This window comes from Bos taurus, chromosome 19 (assembly GCF_002263795.3).
Source record: "Bos taurus isolate L1 Dominette 01449 registration number 42190680 breed Hereford chromosome 19, ARS-UCD2.0, whole genome shotgun sequence".
In the NCBI taxonomy this organism is placed as follows: Eukaryota; Metazoa; Chordata; class Mammalia; order Artiodactyla; family Bovidae; genus Bos; species Bos taurus.
Genome location: NC_037346.1, coordinates 36,171,017 through 36,184,724, shown reverse-complemented (window position 1 = coordinate 36,184,724; position 13,708 = coordinate 36,171,017). Strand labels below are relative to the sequence as shown.

The 13,708-nt window shown below is 57.2% G+C and overlaps 2 protein-coding genes and 1 long non-coding RNA gene across 12 annotated transcripts in view; 2 read left to right on the top strand and 1 right to left on the bottom strand.

Annotated features, from left to right (window-relative positions):
- EPN3 (epsin 3) overlaps positions 1-3,092 on the top strand; it is a 10,751-nt gene extending 7,659 nt beyond the window's left edge. For 2 of the 3 annotated variants that reach the window (NM_001046434.2, NM_001435091.1), the window contains 4 exons: positions 81-350; positions 527-643; positions 774-1,004; positions 1,224-1,823. In NM_001046434.2, coding sequence (NP_001039899.2) covers positions 81-350; positions 527-643; positions 774-1,004; positions 1,224-1,561 — 956 coding nt within the window. In that variant the 3' untranslated portion in view covers positions 1,562-1,823. Of the gene's footprint in view, positions 1-80; positions 351-526; positions 644-773; positions 1,005-1,223 lie in introns of all 3 variants that reach the window. The other variant, XM_015458783.3, reaches the window with a different exon arrangement.
- The window catches only part of LOC101902385 (uncharacterized), a 25,921-nt gene extending 19,492 nt beyond the window's left edge, over positions 1-6,429 (bottom strand). For 4 of the 6 annotated variants that reach the window (XR_009491726.1, XR_009491728.1, XR_009491725.1 and 1 more), the window contains exon 1: positions 1,501-1,559. This is a non-coding gene — a long non-coding RNA (uncharacterized lncRNA). Of the gene's footprint in view, positions 1-1,500; positions 1,560-6,325 lie in introns of those variants that run through there. The other 2 variants (XR_009491723.1, XR_009491727.1) reach the window with 1 other exon arrangement.
- Positions 5,710-13,708, top strand: SPATA20 (spermatogenesis associated 20). 3 transcript variants are annotated; one of them, NM_001083407.1, is made up of 16 exons: positions 5,710-5,818; positions 6,787-6,966; positions 7,068-7,132; positions 7,315-7,469; positions 7,548-7,691; positions 7,795-7,996; positions 8,348-8,478; positions 8,578-8,682; positions 8,905-8,979; positions 9,076-9,285; positions 9,360-9,552; positions 9,873-10,041; positions 10,322-10,533; positions 11,932-12,131; positions 13,104-13,184; positions 13,349-13,708. In NM_001083407.1, exons 1-16 carry the CDS (start codon positions 5,742-5,744, stop codon positions 13,517-13,519), a joined length of 2,370 nt encoding a protein of 789 aa, NP_001076876.1. In that variant the 5' UTR covers positions 5,710-5,741; the 3' UTR covers positions 13,520-13,708. The 3 variants fall into 3 exon arrangements, with proteins under 3 accessions (NP_001076876.1, XP_059733893.1, XP_024835702.1); XM_024979934.2 differs by lacking the exon at positions 5,710-5,818 and adding an exon at positions 6,492-6,637; XM_059877910.1 differs by lacking the exons at positions 5,710-5,818; positions 13,104-13,184 and adding an exon at positions 6,491-6,637.

Sequence of the window (13,708 nt, the reverse complement as noted above, 5' to 3'; positions counted from 1 at the left end):
AATTGGTGTAGGTAACTGGGAAGGCCCTGGCCTGGGGGTCTGAGTGGCCTGGAGTCACATCTGTGCTATCCCCATTTCAGGTCTCAGGCCTAACACAGAGCCCAGTGGCTCATCATGGGGGCCTTCGGCAGACCCCTGGTCTCCAGTTCCCTCAGGAAGTATCATGTCCCAGAGCCAGCCCTGGGACTTGCCTCCCGTGCTCTCCTCCTCTGAGCCCTGGGGCCGGACCCCAGTGCTGCCTGCTGGACCACCCACCACAGACTTCTGGGCACAGAACTCCCCCCACCACAAACTCCCCAACAATGGAGCCAAACCCTGGGGGAACCTGGTAGAAACCTTCAACACACCTGGTAAGTAGAGGGTCAAAGGGTGTGGGTGAGGGGCTGGAGGACTTCTGGGCCCCCCTCCCTCCACTGCCAAAGGGCAACAGATCCTGTGCTAGGAGGGCAACTTGCCTGGAAAGGGGCCAGCCCAGTGCTTGCCCTTTCTGCCAGCCCATCTCATCTTCCTTTTTCTCCTTGGCTAGCGTTAGATGGTTCTTCGACCTTTGACCCATTGGCCAAGCCTCCAGTATCCACAGAGACCAAGGAAGGGCTAGAATGCACCCAGGCTCTGCCCTCTGGGAAGCCCAGCAGTCCTGTGGGTAAGCGGGAAGCAGGGAATGACTGCAACTGTGGGCAAAGATGGGCCCCCAGCACCGGCCTTAGCCTTCTACCTCTCACAGAGTGACCATTCACTCTCCCTACCAACAAGCCCTATCATTTCTATTCCAGAGCTGGACCTGTTTGGAGACCACACCCCCAGTGTAAAGCAAAATGGCACAAAGGAGCCAGATGCCTTTGACCTGGATGTACTAGGGGAAGCACTAGCCCAGTCCAGCAGGGACACCCCAGCACGCCGGACTCCTGAGTCCTTCCTGGGCCCCTCAGCCTCCTCCTTGGTCAACCTTGACTCATTAGTCAAGGTGCCCCAGGCTGTAAAGACCAGGAACCCCTTTCTAACAGGTAGGACACTCCCTTGTCCCTGCTGGGTCTCCACACTGGGGTCCCCTACTCTCTCTGTTTCTCCCTTCAGAGCCCAACCCCTGCCTTAAAATCTTAGCTCTTTTTTTTCCTGTTTCTAAGACCTCAGATCTTGCTACCTTGCCCCCCTCCCCCCCTCCCCACTTCGGACTATGTCCCCTTGGCCCGCTCCAAGTCCCCCAACCCACCCTCGTTCCGCAGGTCTCAGCACTCCATCCCCCACCAACCCGTTCGGCGGGGGCGATCAAAGCAGGCGGACTCTGAACCAGATGCGCACAGGATCGCCAGCGTTGAGCCTGACGGCCGGTGGGCCGATCGGGGCGCCCTTTGGCTCCATGACCTACAGTGCCTCCCTGCCCCTCCCGCTCAGCAGCGTGCCGGCCGGCGTGACCCTCCCTGCCTCGGTCAGCGTTTTCCCCCAAGCCCGCGCCTTCACGCCACCGCCCTCCGGGAGCCTGCCACAGCCTCTGCTGCCCACCTCGGGTTCCGCCGGACCGCTCAACCAGACCCCTCTGACGGATACCAACCCTTTCCTTTGAGCAACGGCCCCGCCCCCGGCCGCCAGCGCGCGTGCGCGCGATGCCCCGCCCCCGCCCTGCGCTGATACCACTGGGCCCCGCCCCCTGGGGCGGAGCTTCCATGCCAGGACCCGCCCCGGGAAGGAAGAAGGAAGGCTGAGACTCCGCCCAGAGACAGATCTGGACTCTGCCCCCAGCTTCCGCGGACGCTTAGCAGCTCCCGGAGCTGCAGACTTCACTGGGGCGGAGAGTACGCCCCGTAATAAAGACTGGAATGCATGTCCTCAGCTCTCACCAAGTGGACTTTTTGCCGGGCGTGGCGGCCAGGTCTGGACGACAGCTTGAATCACTGGCTACCCTGGAAACGACTGCTCCACAATGTGGGGCACAAAAATGCTCCCACTTCCCATACAGCCCCCTCAGCCTAGCACCTTCGCTTGTCCATGCTCCTGAGACTCTCTCTCAGTCATTCGATCATTTCATCCATTTATCACACAGCGGCGCGGGGAATAATCTAAAAGCAAAGGACAATAGGCAGTTGTTCCCTTGCACAATCATTATGTGCTAAGCACCTTAGACCGATTATTTCATTTAATCCTTGCATCAGTATTCTGAGGTAGATAATATTACTCCCATTCAGGACCAGCTACATAATTAGTGCAAAGTAAAAATGTGGGGCCCCTTGTTCAAAATTGAGTTAAGAATATCAAAATGGGAGCAGCAGAGCATTAGACCAAGGGCAAAGCCCTTGGCCCTGCTCCTTCTTTATAGGTGAGGTTCAGAGAGGTTAAGCAGCGTGCTTAAAGTCACAAAGCTGGCAGAGTAGGGCTGGGATTCCAAGTCAGGGGACCTGGCTCCTCTGCTCTGAGCTCCCATGCTGGGCCCCAGTATTCACAAATATTGACTGGCTGCTGTGGACAAAGCACTGGGCTCATCTCGGGAGGGACTCAAGAATTGCTAAGTGCACAGTCTCCAGGAGCTCAGAACCCACACGGGCAAGCCTGTTCCAGGAGCCCCCAAATCCTTTGTTTTACTGACTCACCTTAAATCTGGTTCTTCTCTCCTCTCTTCACCAGGACTGGCAAAAAACTCAATTTCAAGCATGACCCCTCCTAGGGGGCTGGTGTAGATCAGAAACCCAGGGAGGAGCAGAGCCTATTCCCTCGTCCTGAGGGCCACCATAGTCACCCTTATTCCTTTTCTACTCAATGCTCCCCCCAACCACGGGCACTGGTGTGGTCTTCAGTGTTCAGGGGCTAGCCCTGCAGGACGCAGGCCTTTTGGGGGCCTGAGGTAAAATGTCCTTCCACAGGCCAGAAACAGCAAAGTTGAGGGGAGGACACAGTGCTGGTCTTCTTCCTAAGGTAGGGGTGGGGAGAGGAGCTGCTTTGCTTTTCGGAGGGAGGTAGTCCCACCGTAGCTGTTACAGACAGGGTGGACGAGAGCATCTACTTAGGAGTAGGACTGACCGTTCAAAACTGCTCTAAGGTTTCCATTTAATCACTTATAAGTGGTTATGCTCTTTGACCTTGAGTAAATAGCTTAACCTCTCTATGACTGTGCCTCCATTTCCTTATTTGTCAGATGAGGACAAGAGTTCCTTCCTTATGAAGTGGTTGTGTGGTTCCTCCCAGGCCAGTGTCCAATTCAGCCCAGGGTCCACCCTGTTCAGAGACTAACCTTGAAGAATGAATCTGCTACACCCCTCATTCCTGGTTTTGCCAGGCAGTACCCAGACCCATCTGACTTCTGCACAAATCTGGGAGATCTCCATCCTTCATGGTCACTGACCCACCTTTCACCCTTCCTCAGCCTGGGTCTCCTCTTGTTAACTGGCTTTCCCTGTGGACACCACTTACGTGAGGATTCCCAAGGGGTGCTATTTTGCCTCCTACCATGAGGAAGTTGGTAATCTGGCTCCTTATCTTGCTCTGGACCATCTACTGCCTGGCAGACCCCTCCCCCCTTGGAGGTTAGAACCCCTGGGCATCCTGCCTCCTCCCACATGGGGCTGTGCTCCACCTCATTCTTGCCATGCTCCAGCCTTGGCTCACGGTCTTCTCACCCAAATCTTGCTCAGTCTTGTATGACTCCACTATCCAAGACGATGACCTCACCTCACCACCCCTTGACGTCTCAGCTGCTCTTACATCTGGTCACATTTAGGTCTTGTCATCATCCCAGATTCCTCCACATTAAAGGCAGACTTCCTGTTCTCTGATCTTAACCTCATTCCTTCCAGGAAGCATGCATACCAGGGTCTCCCACCTGCTGACACTTCCATCACCCCACTATCCCAGTTTCTCAGAGATCTCTCTCCTCCACATCATCAAATGCTTTCTCTCAACTGAATCCTTCCCCATGATATTTGTCATAATTAATCCTATCCATCTTGAGAGTGTCTTTCCATCTTTCCCCTCACATCAAGTGCCCATCATTTCTATGTCCCCTTTCCCCTCCCTCCTCAGCCCGCTCCAATCAGCTTCTACTGTCAGCCTCACCTGGAGCACATCTGCTATGTCCACCAATGGCCTCCACGTAGCCGAAGCTACTGGACCTTTTTTGGTCCCGTCCCAGTCGGCTTCTCTGAAGTCTGACTCCCCCTCCCTGCGACTCTGGCCCTTTGCCTTTGAGACAACACCCTCTCCTGGTTTTCCCACGACCCTCTGTGTCTTTCACTGGCGCACTTCTGAGTTCGTCAAGGCCAAGTATGAGCCCGAGCCTCTCCCTGCAGTCGCCCTAGGTGATCTCTTCTGTGCCCACACCGTCTCTGCACTGAACACCCACTCTGCTTCCTCTCTCCCACCAACCCCTCCTCTGCATTCCTGAACCTGTCATCTGCACACATACACCTCAAGGTCATCTCAAACCAACACATCCAAACGGGACCTCTTGAGCCCCCAATCTGAGCCTCTCCCTGTGCCCCCCTTCCTTCTCAGTACCAGCCCCTTTCTGCACTTCACTCTTGACACACCCTCCCCCTTATAGACAATCCTGATGATGTTTCCTTTTCTGCTGACCTCAAGTCCACCACCTTCTCTCCATCTCCACCTCTGCCTAGTGAAGACCTCCCAGAGCTCTCCCCTGGGTCCTGCTATGGCCTTTGAACCCTTCTGCTTCCACTCCTGCCTCTTTACATTCACCACCAGAAAGCTGGAGGGACCTTTCCAAAATGGAAGGTCACTCTCTTCCATAGCTTTCTTCTGCTCTCATCAGTAACCAAAGTCCTGCTTACAGTTCAAAACCTGGCCCCTGCCCTCCTCCTCCTCCATGTCAGCACCGCGTCTGCGCCTCTCTTCCCCGGGCTCTCTGTCCTACAGCTGTGCTGGCTTCTGCAGCACCTCAGCCCTGACTCCCTGCTGTGCCGCAGGGCCTTTGCACATCTGTTCCTCCGGCTTCCCCAGCACTTCCCCCAAGCTCTTTCAAGATTGCATCCTCTTGTTCTTGGAAGGCTGCTACACAAATGTGATTTCCTTAGGAAGGCCTTCCCCCTCCTCTCTCCCACCAGACCAGTTTCCCTGTGATACCTAGTCATGGCATGTCTCGCAGTGGGTGGTTGTACATTAATTTGTATGGCTGTTGGATTAGTTTTTGCCTTGCTCATCAGACTGTGAGTAACACACGGATGGGCTGGCCTGGTCTCTCTGTGCCCACCGTCGTACCTAGCAGATTGCCTCGTGGGCACTCAGTAAATGCTGACTACGGGTAGCAAATGAGACTCATAGAATACCTAAATAGCACCTGAAAGTTGGTTCATTGTTATTGTTCAGGGAAGGCTTCCCGAGGGGGTGGGGTTTGAGCATGACCTTCAGGTGAAGGGGTAGAGCAAAGGGGAAGCTCCCAGTTTGGATGGCCTGGAAAAGCCACGCCTTTGCCTCTCACCTCATTTCCCATTTGTAAAACGGGCAAAGTTGGACAAAATGACCGGATGCTCTGGCTTTCCTCCATATTCTCCGTAAGAGGGTTACCTCCCCGCAGGCCCTGATTTACGAGTCCACCCAGTTTTTTGCACAGACCTGTGTCCTCCTAAGCCCCGAGTATACGGTCTGCAGTCCCATGATCGGCCACCGAGCGGCGCTCAGAGACCAGCCTGCTGCCGGGATTATCGGCGAAGACACTTCCGCGCCGGTTCGGTGCCTGGGCCTTCCCTCCCGCCCTCCCTTCCTGTCCGCAGCGTCCGGGCCGACGGCCACCAGCAGCCATGCTGGGCGCGCGGGCCTTACGGTGCCGCGGCTTCCTGCTGCCCGGGGCCGGGCCAGTCCTCGCCTTGAGCTACAGGTATGGGCGGGCGAGGGGCACGCTTCAGCACCCGGTGCCTGCGGAGCCCTGGGGTCATTTGTCCTGGCTCTGGTCCCCTGTGCCTGCCCGGTCACCTCCCCATCCCATGCCTGCCTTCCCCCCAGACTAAGGCCGGCGCCTCCGACCGGGCTCAGACAGTAATCCTCTCCTCCCTCCCTCCCCTCCAGCTGCAGGGCTCGCTTGCTCCAGGTACTCTGTTCCGACACCATCTCCAGGAAGCCTTCCTTGAACCCCAATGCTGGGCCAAGGGTCCTTGTCCAACAGCACCCTGGGCTGGCCTGTTACAGCCCTTGATGCTGCAAGGGCTTGTCACTGCTTAGGCCTGCCCCACCCATGCTGCCCTCCCAGGCTGAGCTCCCTGAGATCAGAGCCAGTTACTGATTCTTTGAGGGTAATGGGGACCTGGCCCCCCAGAAGTGCCCAGTGGATGGATGTTGAGTGAGGGAGTCCCTGATGCCAAATGAATTTCTTCTCCTTGCCCCTCACCTGGCCCAGTCCTAAACACAGCAGCCAGCAGCCCTCCTGCCCAGATCATATACCCAGGCAGGCATGCCAGAGATAACCTCCAGCACAGTCACCCTGGGTGGGGCCGGGTGAGGGGAGAGAATGGAGCCTGAAGGACCATTCCACCCATTGTGACTCGCCCTGACTTCACAGTCATCATCGTTCCCAACACCAGGTCGGAGAGGTTGGGGGAGACTAACCTGGCAGGGAGCCCCCAATGAGCCACCTTTCTTCACCCCCCCAAAAACACAAGGGGGAGCACAAAGGCCACGGTCTCCCCCGTGGTTCAGAAAGGTGGGTTGGGCTGGGAGCAGGGGGTTCCGGGAGAGGTACCACGGGGCGTGGGGGGTAGCAGGGGTGGTCAGGTGGACCTCTGGGCTGGGTGTAGGTGGAAGCAGTGGAGACTCCTGGTCTGACCTGCCTGACCCACTTGCCCACTCCAGGGGTAGCTCCGCCCGGGACAAGGACCGAAGTGTGACGGTCAGTAGTTCAGTGCCCATGCCTGCTGGAGGGAAGGGGAGCCGGACTAACTGCTCTCAGTCCACGCCCCAGAAGGTCCCCAACCGCCTGATCAATGAGAAGTCACCGTACCTCCTGCAACATGCCTACAACCCTGTGGACTGGTGAGTCCTCTCCTGATGCCCTCCTGGGGCAGCTAGATCCTCAATCTTCCTACTGCCCCCCTCCCGAGCTAGTGAGTGATGCCCCACTCTGCTGGCCTTAGGTACCCCTGGGGACAGGAAGCCTTCGACAAGGCCAAGAAAGAAAACAAGCCAATTTTTCTTTCAGGTACTGCATCCATCATTCCTGGGATGGGCACAGGGGAGTGGTGGTAGATAGGGGATGGGTCCTTTGGGCCTGGGGCCTTCCAGGAAACTAGATGCTAGGGCATCATAGGCCCAGCCGGAGTCCCTTGGCTGCGCCTCTCTGACCAGTCACTGGTCCTCCCTGGCCCCGTGGCCCTATTCCAGTGGGGTACTCCACCTGCCACTGGTGCCACATGATGGAGGAGGAGTCCTTCCAGAATGAGGAGATTGGCCGCCTGCTCAGCGAGGACTTTGTCAGTGTGAAGGTGGACCGGGAGGAGCGGCCTGACGTGGACAAGGTGTATATGACTTTTGTGCAGGTGAGTGGTCTTCCCTTGGATGGGTGATTGCCCGTGGACATGGGGCTGCTCCCCTCACCCTTGCCCTCTCTCTGGCAGGCCACCAGCAGTGGTGGGGGCTGGCCCATGAGTGTGTGGCTGACTCCCGACCTACAGCCCTTTGTGGGCGGCACCTATTTTCCCCCTGAGGATGGCTTGACCCGAGTTGGCTTCCGCACAGTGTTGATGAGGATACGGGACCAGGTGGGTATGCACTGGGGGATAGAGGGGACTGGGGGTCAAGGGTGAGGGAAGCGAGGGGCCCTCACCCCATGCTGACCTCCCGGTCTGCCCCTGCCTCCCGCAGTGGAAACAGAACAAGAGTACCCTGCTAGAAAACAGTCAGCGGGTCACCACGGCTCTGCTGGCTCGGTCGGCGATCAGTATGGGTGACCGCCAGTTGCCACCTTCCGCTGCCACCATGAACAGCCGCTGCTTCCAGCAGCTGGATGAGGGCTATGATGAGGAGTATGGTGGCTTCGCTGAGGCCCCCAAGTTCCCCACACCAGGTCGATGCCCCCTGCCCCATGCCCACTGCAGCCCTGGCCTGGCCTTCCGAAGCCTACCCTAGTCAGTGATGTCTTCTGACTCTTGTCTCGGTTATTAACTTCCCACTCTCCTGTCTGGCCATTGACCGCCTAACCCCATCCTGCCTGTCAGCAGCCATCTAGTGAAGCTATGACTTTTGGTCTTAGCAGGGACTCTCTCTGATGCTGACCTTGGTGATTATCACCTGTCCTCTGGGTTGACCTAGCCTATCTAGAGAGACTGCCTGTTGAGTAAACCCCTAACCCTGGCCACCCAGATCTCGGCCCCCTGCCCTTCCTGTTCTCTAACCTTCGTATTCTTGGTGTCCGCAGTGATCCTGAGTTTCCTGTTCTCCTACTGGCTCAGCCACCGGCTAACCCAGGACGGCTCTCGGGCCCAGCAGATGGCCTTGCATACCCTGAAGATGATGGCCAACGGGGGTATCCGAGACCACGTGGGGCAGGTGAGGGGGGCAGGCATTCCTTGGAGAGGGCAGCAGGCAGCAGCGGGGTGGGGGCAGTGGCTGGGGTCAGCCTCCAGCCCCATGTTCGTCCTGGCTCAGGGCTTCCACCGCTACTCCACGGACCGCCAGTGGCACGTTCCCCACTTTGAGAAGATGCTGTATGACCAGGCACAGCTCACGGTGGCCTATTCACAAGCTTTCCAGGTGACCCCTGACCCCAGCCCTGAGCGGAAACCCAGCCTGTCCACCTACCCTTGGCTGCCCCTTCCAGGGCCTGCCTGGTGACCTATGGCTCCCCCTTAACTTCACCCCTAATTCAGTCTCATGTTCACTATCCAGCCTCCCTCCCTGCCCCCGTGGGAGAACGCTTGCTGCCCACCTCGTACCTAGAGACCTCTGTTTACAACCTCCTCCCTCCCTACTCAGATCTCTGGTGACGAGTTCTACTCCGAAGTTGCCAAAGGTATCCTGCAGTACGTCGTTCGGAACCTGAGTCACCGGGTGTGTGTCCACTGAGGCAGGCGGGCCTGGCGGTGGGAGGGCTCAGGGCCTCCCCTGTCCTGAAGGGAGGGGCCAGCAACTCTCCCCTCCCTACAGTCTGGAGGCTTCTATAGTGCAGAGGACGCGGACTCCCCGCCGGAGCGGGGCATGCGGCCCAAAGAGGGCGCCTTCTACGTGTGGACTGTCAAGGAGGTCCAGCATCTCCTCCCTGAGCCTGTGCTGGGCGCCACCGAGCCTCTGACCTCAGGCCAGCTCCTCATGAAGCACTATGGGCTCACGGAGGCTGGCAACATCAGCCCCAGTCAGGTGAGGACTGCTGAGATCACAGGAGAGTCCACACAGGCCAGTGGACTCGCTTGGACAAGAGTTGTCTTTCTCAGGACCCCAAGGGGGAGCTGCAGGGCCAGAACGTGCTGACCGTCCGATATTCGCTGGAGCTGACTGCCGCCCGCTTTGGCCTGGACGTGGAGGCTGTACGAACCTTACTCAATTCAGGCCTCGAGAAGCTCTTCCAGGCCCGGAAACATCGGCCGAAGCCGCACTTGGACAGCAAGATGCTGGCTGCCTGGAATGGTGAGGTGTTGTGTCTGAGGCCTGATCCATATGTTGAATTCCCCTTCACAAGGGCCCTTATGTATGTCAGGTACCTGGTGAATATTAATTTTTTCTTTGTCAGGTTTACTGTCCTTAATTTACAAATGAGCCAACTGAAGCCTACAGTAATGCACCCAAGGTCTCACAGAGACAGGAGCCCAGCCCTGCCTGGCTCTGGAGCTTAAACTCTTATACACTTGCCCTGTTGCTCCAGGGAGATGTCAGAGCTTGGGGGGTTGGACAGACATACCGGGAGGGTGCTGGCGGGGGTCACAACCACCCATGTCTCCTGCCTCCAGGACTGATGGTGTCTGGCTTTGCTGTGACTGGGGCTGTTCTGGGCCAGGAGAGGGTGATCAACTACGCCATCAATGGTGCCAAGTTCCTGAAGCGGCACATGTTTGATGTGGCCAGTGGCCGCCTGATGCGGACCTGCTATGCAGGCTCTGGTGGGACTGTGGAACACAGGTAGGGTACCGGGCAGCCTGGGAAGGCTTGCCTCCCTAGGCATCCCAGGCTTCTCCCTGCCCCTCTCCTCCCCTCTGGGTAGGTGCTAGTCCTGGTTCTGCTTGCTGCCCATTGTGAGCTCTTATCCACCTTGAGACTATTTGCTCATCTGAGAAATGGGCTAACAGGACCTACCCAAGAGCTAGGTTTTGAGGGTTAGATAAAAGCATGTGAAAAGGGCCTCTTCTGTGAAAGTGCCTTTCTTCCTGGCCTGTCCCCTCCCCAATGCCTGTCCCCCTAGCAACCCGCCCTGCTGGGGCTTCCTGGAGGACTATGCCTTCGTGGTGAGGGGCCTGCTGGACTTGTACGAGGCCTCACAGGAGAGTGCGTGGCTCGAGTGGGCTCTGCGGCTGCAGGACACACAGGACAGGCTCTTCTGGGACTCCCGGGGCGGCGGCTACTTCTGCAGTGAGGCCGAGCTGGGGGCTGGCCTGCCGCTGCGTCTGAAGGACGGTCAGTGAGGGTGTGGAGCTGGCCTGGGGGACTGGACCCCACCGGGCTTGGTTTTTCCTGGGGGAGGAGTAAGTGCGGTGTGGTGGTGAAGAGCTGGCAAGGGCAGGGCCCAGGCCCTCTTGGGCTTACATCTTTAGCACTGAGTGACTTTGAACTGGTCTCTTTACATTTCAAAGCCTCAGATTCTTAATATGCAAAATGGTGCTAATGGTGGCATTTCTTTACATGGTTGACATGAAGATTAATGTAGCTATTCTGTGAACATGCTTAGTGACAGTAACTGACATGCTTAGATAGACTAAACAAGGCCAACTTCATCCCAATTGTCATAAGGCTTCCTAGGTAGTAAGGGAGCCAATGCACAGACAGTACTGTTTAAAGCAAAATCGCACACACAGATGCATAGTTTAATCGTGGGTGCCATGGAGAAGTAGGAGCTGCCCACTGTACCGCGTTCCTGACTTTTCTCAGTGGCATTAGCATCACCCGAAGCATCTAGTCTGTTAACGGCACCCAGACTTAAATGTCTTGGGGTCAGGATGTTGTCACTGCTGTGTCCCCAGGATCTCCTGCACATCTGGTATGTAATTAGGTGCTCAATAAATGTTAACTGAATGACCGAAAGGTCCCTGACAAAACAATGGTAGGGCCCAATTCAGCGGGGAAGTCAAATTAAACCTGACAGGTGTCATTTAACCAAGGACTGGAGGGCAAGACAGAGCCGTGTGGTCCTGCAGGAGCAGGAGAGGGATTTCAGGTGGAGGGAACAGCCCCTGAGAGGCTCTGAATGGGCAGCTTGTGTCTGGGAGGGCAGAGGGGCAGAGGCCAGCATGAGGGGAGGATGCCCGGGAGGCTGGATCCCTGCAGGGTCTAACAAATGTGGCAAGGAGGAGAAGGCTCTGGTGAGTTTCAAGTTGGTTGTGATCTGCTCTGGTTTAGATCTCAGAGTGTCACTCTGACCGACGATAGAGAAGGGGTGGGGAAACAAGGAGGCTAGGTAGGAACCCGTTAGTGGTGCTCAGTCCAGGCAAGTGATGGCGAAGGTCCAGACAAGGCAGAAGTACAAGATGGGAGAAGTGGTCAGGTTGGATCCATTCTGGTCACAGACCCTGCAGATTCACAGTGGATTAGAAGTGGGAGGTGAGGAAGTCGGAAGGAAGGGCAGTTGGTGGCTGGGTGGAGGTTTCAGTTGGGAGATGCAGGACCCTGGGGAGCAACAGCTCAGTCTGGGCAGGTGCATATGAGGGTGCCAGTTACTGCTGGGCCTGGCATTCACTCTCAGACCTGGGGCAGGAGCCGGTGGGCAGGGACTCCTCCACCCCAGGCCCCTGCCATCCTGGCAACAGTCCTGGACTAGGGTTCTGGGACCCAGTGACCCTCCCTCCCTGTCCCCTGCAGACCAGGATGGTGCAGAGCCCAGTGCCAACTCCGTGTCGGCCCACAACCTGCTTCGGCTGCACGGTTTCACGGGCCACAAGGACTGGATGGACAAGTGTGTGTGCCTGTTGACCGCCTTCTCTGAGCGCATGCGCCGTGTGCCCGTGGCATTGCCTGAGATGGTCCGCGCCCTCTCAGCCCACCAGCAGACCCTCAAGCAGGTGGGGCCCTTGGGCTGGGACCCAGGGTGGAGGGAAGCTGGGGTTGCAGTGCAGGCATGGAGTGCAGTTCCTGGGGCTGTCCCCAGAGCTCAGGTCCCTGAGTGTGTAGCCCTGTGTGAGTGTGTGTCTCTGAGGGAAGGTCTGTAAGGCTGCTTTTTCCAGGCAGAAGAGTCTGTACGTGTCTGAGGCAGGTCTCCATCACGAGCAGGTGCCTTTGTGAGTTCCTATGTGTAGGGTTCTCAGAGGAGAGGGTTAAACATGGATCCCTGCAGTTGCTGAAACGTGTGTCTGTGTGCCTGTGTGTGTCAGTATAGTTGGGTCCGCAGTGTAGAGTGTGCAGGTATGTGCCTCTGGGTGTATGTCCCTGTGTGTGTTATTGCTGTGTGTGTGCATCTGGATTTGTATAACTCTGGAGGTGTGTGACTGCGTGCCTGCCTTCAGTGTGTGCTGGGGTGAGTGTTCACCAGTGCATGATTGCCCGGTTGTATGTGTGTGGCCCATGTCTAGGTTTGCCTGCTTACATTTGTATGTTGGCCTGTGTGTGTGTGTTTGTGCGTGTATGTGTGTGTCTGGTGTCTGCCTCGCTGTGGGCATCTGCTCTGTGTGTGTGTGATGACTCTGTCTCTCTGTGTATGGCTCTCTGTGTGTTTGTGTGTCTTCCAGTGTATCAAGTCTTATGTGTGTGTGCTGATGTCTCTGCCCGTGTGTGCATGTCCCTGTGTATCTCTATCACTACAGATGACCCTGCCACCTAGTGTATTCTCATTTGTGTGTGTGTGTGTGTGTGTGTGTGCTCTCCCCTGCTGAGCAGCGAATCTGATGCAGCCTCCTGGCCGCTGATCTGGGGGATGCTGAGTCCCCATTTCTTCTTAGGCATATAGGATGGGTGGCAGGAGGATGGGGAGGGCGTGTTAGGTCTGGATCCAGCCTCTTGGCATCAGCCACTGGAGTTAACCTTTCTGTTCTGGCTAGATTGTGATCTGTGGGGACCCCCAGGCCAAGGATACCAAGGCTCTGTTGCAGTGTGTCCACTCCATCTACATCCCTAACAAGGTTTGGTCTCTGAGCCCAGCCCCACTCTCAGCCTCCCCTGCCCGGGACCCTTCACTTCTTCAGCTCCCCAGTATCTCTGGCTCTTCTGAAGGCTTGGAGAAGAAACCCACCAGTGGGTCCTGCTGGTGTCTGGGTGGCCCCGGGTGACTCTGTCGCTCTCCCAGGTGCTGATTCTGGCTGATGGGGACCCCTCGAGCTTCCTGTCCCGCCAGCTGCCCTTCCTGAATACCCTTCGGCGGCTAGAAGACCGGGCCACTGCCTATGTGTGCGAGAATCAGGCCTGCTCGATGCCCATCACTGAGCCCTGCGAACTACGGAAAGTGCTCCATCAGTGACTGCCTCCCCTACTTTGGGCTGGGGCAGAAGGTGGAGCTTCCCAACCAACCAGAGACTCAGGCCCTGCAGGGCCCTGCAGAACCTTTGGCCACCCCTGGGCACCATGTCAACAGGTGGCCTCGGCCACCCCTGCTGCTCCCCCCTGAGCACCCGCTCACCCTGGAATAAACCTAAGCGTCCCGAGGGAA